The following is a 2,578-nucleotide window of genomic DNA, read 5'->3' as shown; positions in this document are numbered from 1 at the left end:
TGCACGAGGGCACAGTTGAGGGCGCTTTTTTAACGCGCCCGTCACATGAGATTCAAGGCTTGAATCCGCCAGATTCCAGATGCCAGTTGGACGACCGACGAACGTTGTTTCCTTCTACGCAGTGCATGGCACCCGATGTGGCACGGCTCGTGGTTTTGTATACACTTTTCTATACGGGGTCGGCAAAGTCGTGTTTACAAATAAGGCCCGCCCTTTTTCTTCGCCACGTCTCACGAACCACTTCAACGTGCGCCAGCTTAGCACCGCGGGTTGGTTTGGTCACTTTTCAATTTGCCTCGTCCGCATCAACCCACAACACAAAACGTCTCGAGCATGGCCGGCAGCAAGCACCCGAACCCGACGTCGGTCGAACTCCTTTGCCAAGCCAAGAAGCAGCGCTGCGTGAGCCAGAAGCAGCTCGAGAGCAACCGCGCGCGCTCCAAGAAGTACTACGAAGAGCACCGCGAGCACGTGCTCGCCAAGCTCCGTGCCAACTACCTCGAGAACCGCGAGAAGGAGCGCTTGCGGCAGCGGGAAAAGTATCTGCGCTTAAAGGCGCGCAAGATGCACGAAGAGCAGCAGGCGCGCGCCGCGGCCACGTCGCCCCTCGACATCTGCCTCTGCGTCTCGTTCATCCTCAACTAGATTTGATAGAAGTAGCGATAGAAGCAGCGTACCTTATTACTATTTAATTTATATTTCCTCGAGCCATCGACGGGCATGTTCTCCGGTGCGGCGGCGATGGCCACCCATGATGCGTGTCCGAACGGGTGCAACCGGTCGCCCACACTAATACAACATCCAACGTCGTCGTCGGGGAGCGGTTCCGCTCACTTTGCCGATGCTTACGCCGCTCGACCTCTCGGTGGAGCTCGTTCCCCTCGGTTGCCCCCAGAATCAGGACCAAGCCAAGTGCCAGCCAACCTCTCATGTCGCGCGCTATCCAACAAACCGCCTAGCGTCGCCGCACCGACTTCAACTTGAACGTCGTCCATGTGTGCATGTGGGTGCTATATACGTCATGGCTAGTGACCGCGCTACTTCACTCAAGGACGTACAGACACGCGGCCAGGTTGACAATTGCGAAGATTCCACAGCTCCATACAGTCGGCTTGGCGCAGAGCCTTAGAAATGCGTGGGTCCGACCCCATTCTGTAAGGCAGCGATTCTAGACGTCCACGTACATAACGCACGTTCGGTATCCAGGATCATCGCCTTTCTGAGACCGCCTTTCCAGCGGTACCAGTCGCTGTTTGCTCAAACACGCAGGCGCGACCGCAAGCGCCCACAAGACTCTTCCCGTGGACGCAGCCACCAGCTGGTACACCTGATTACAAGTCGCTACACCGTCGGACTGCTTTCTTCTCGCGAGCGGTGGGCATCTGAGAACGCAATGGGGAGTGGCTCGGGGGCGTAGGGGGCGGGTCCTTTTAAAGTAGCCAGATCCCGTGCCCTCCACGAATCCCGGGTAGGTGGGCCAGTTGTTTTCAAGAGTACTACCCATCACCGTAGTACGCGCACTCGTAGTCGATGCAGATTTTTAATAGCCTCCGACGCCACAGAGCTGCAGTGCACCCTTTGGCTCCGTGCTTCTAGTGTTGCGCGTCAGTAATAGTACTACGGTGCGCAGGCAGGTGGGCGAACGTTGAGGAACGCGACGAGGATGAGGCGCTTGCCCTCGGTGACAGGCGCCGCGCCGTGCACCACGCGCCCGCCGTGCACCACGACGTCGCCTTGCTCGATGTGAACCTACACCCGTCGTGAGGCGATCACGTCGTCGCGAGTTCGAGCACCGTGGTCTGCGTCGGGGCAAAGTACGTGCCGCCGCCCACAAAGTCGGTGCGTTTGTTGAGAAGCACGTTGAACGAGAGCACCGAGCCGTCGCAGTGCAGCGCAAGGTCCCGCTGGGCGTCCTGTGCCGCCTCGTACTTGACGTAAAAGAGATCGCGAAAGGAGAGCTGCGTCGACGCTGGGAGTTGGAAGCGCGAGAGAATCGACGGAAAAAGCCGCGCGCTACGCACCCAGAATGTCAAGTCTGGTACGACACGGTGTCAGAAGTAGAAACACTCACCTCAGGGTGTCTTGGACCCAGTAGTGCTCACCCAGAGGAAGGCAGTAGCTAGGGAGGTCCGTCGTCGGGTACGACGTATGCCGCGTCTTGTGCCACCCCGTGACGTGCGTCGTTGCTTCGAGTTGGCCAAGCACGCGCTCACATTCTGCTTGCGTCCAGATTCTGGGAAAAATATGTGGCGTTGCCACCGCGTCTGGTACCTACCAGTTCGATTCAGATGCGCCAAATGCAAAGTAATGGTCTTCGCACCGACAAACTCGCTTGATAGCGCGCCGCAGCTATTGCTTGCGTAGCTAGCTTGCGCTCAGGCAGCGACGCGACATCATACAGTGTCGCAGCATGGAATGCCTAGCATCATCCAACCGCTGTATGTTGGCTGTACGATTGCGCGATGCGCACCTGCAAACAACCGATGAGGTCCATGGAGCCGCCGTGGAGCTGTGCCAAGTGCACGGGGCAGGTGGCCATCCAAGTCGGCCACCGTCGCAAGCAAAGGGTCGGCTTCCA

The 2,578-nt window shown here is 58.4% G+C and overlaps 2 protein-coding genes across 2 annotated transcripts; one reads left to right on the top strand and one right to left on the bottom strand.

The window, feature by feature from the left end:
• Window positions 1-333: 333 nt before the first annotated feature.
• On the top strand, window positions 334-645 carry SPRG_17039 (hypothetical protein; the record flags this gene model as incomplete). The annotated part of the gene is made up of 1 exon (XM_012356403.1): window positions 334-645. One exon carries the CDS (start codon window positions 334-336, stop codon window positions 643-645), a length of 312 nt encoding a protein of 103 aa, XP_012211793.1.
• Window positions 646-1,617: 972 nt separating this feature from the next.
• Window positions 1,618-2,216, bottom strand: SPRG_17038 (hypothetical protein; the record flags this gene model as incomplete). Its single annotated transcript, XM_012356402.1, has 3 exons — window positions 1,618-1,749; window positions 1,794-2,013; window positions 2,072-2,216. Coding segments are annotated over 3 exons (497 nt in total), but the record flags the coding sequence as incomplete, so codon positions are not given.
• Window positions 2,217-2,578: the final 362 nt, after the last annotated feature.

This window comes from Saprolegnia parasitica, assembly GCF_000151545.1.
Source record: "Saprolegnia parasitica CBS 223.65 unplaced genomic scaffold supercont2.457, whole genome shotgun sequence".
Classification (NCBI taxonomy): domain Eukaryota; phylum Oomycota; class Saprolegniomycetes; order Saprolegniales; family Saprolegniaceae; genus Saprolegnia; species Saprolegnia parasitica.
This window is presented reverse-complemented; position numbering and strand designations above follow the sequence as displayed.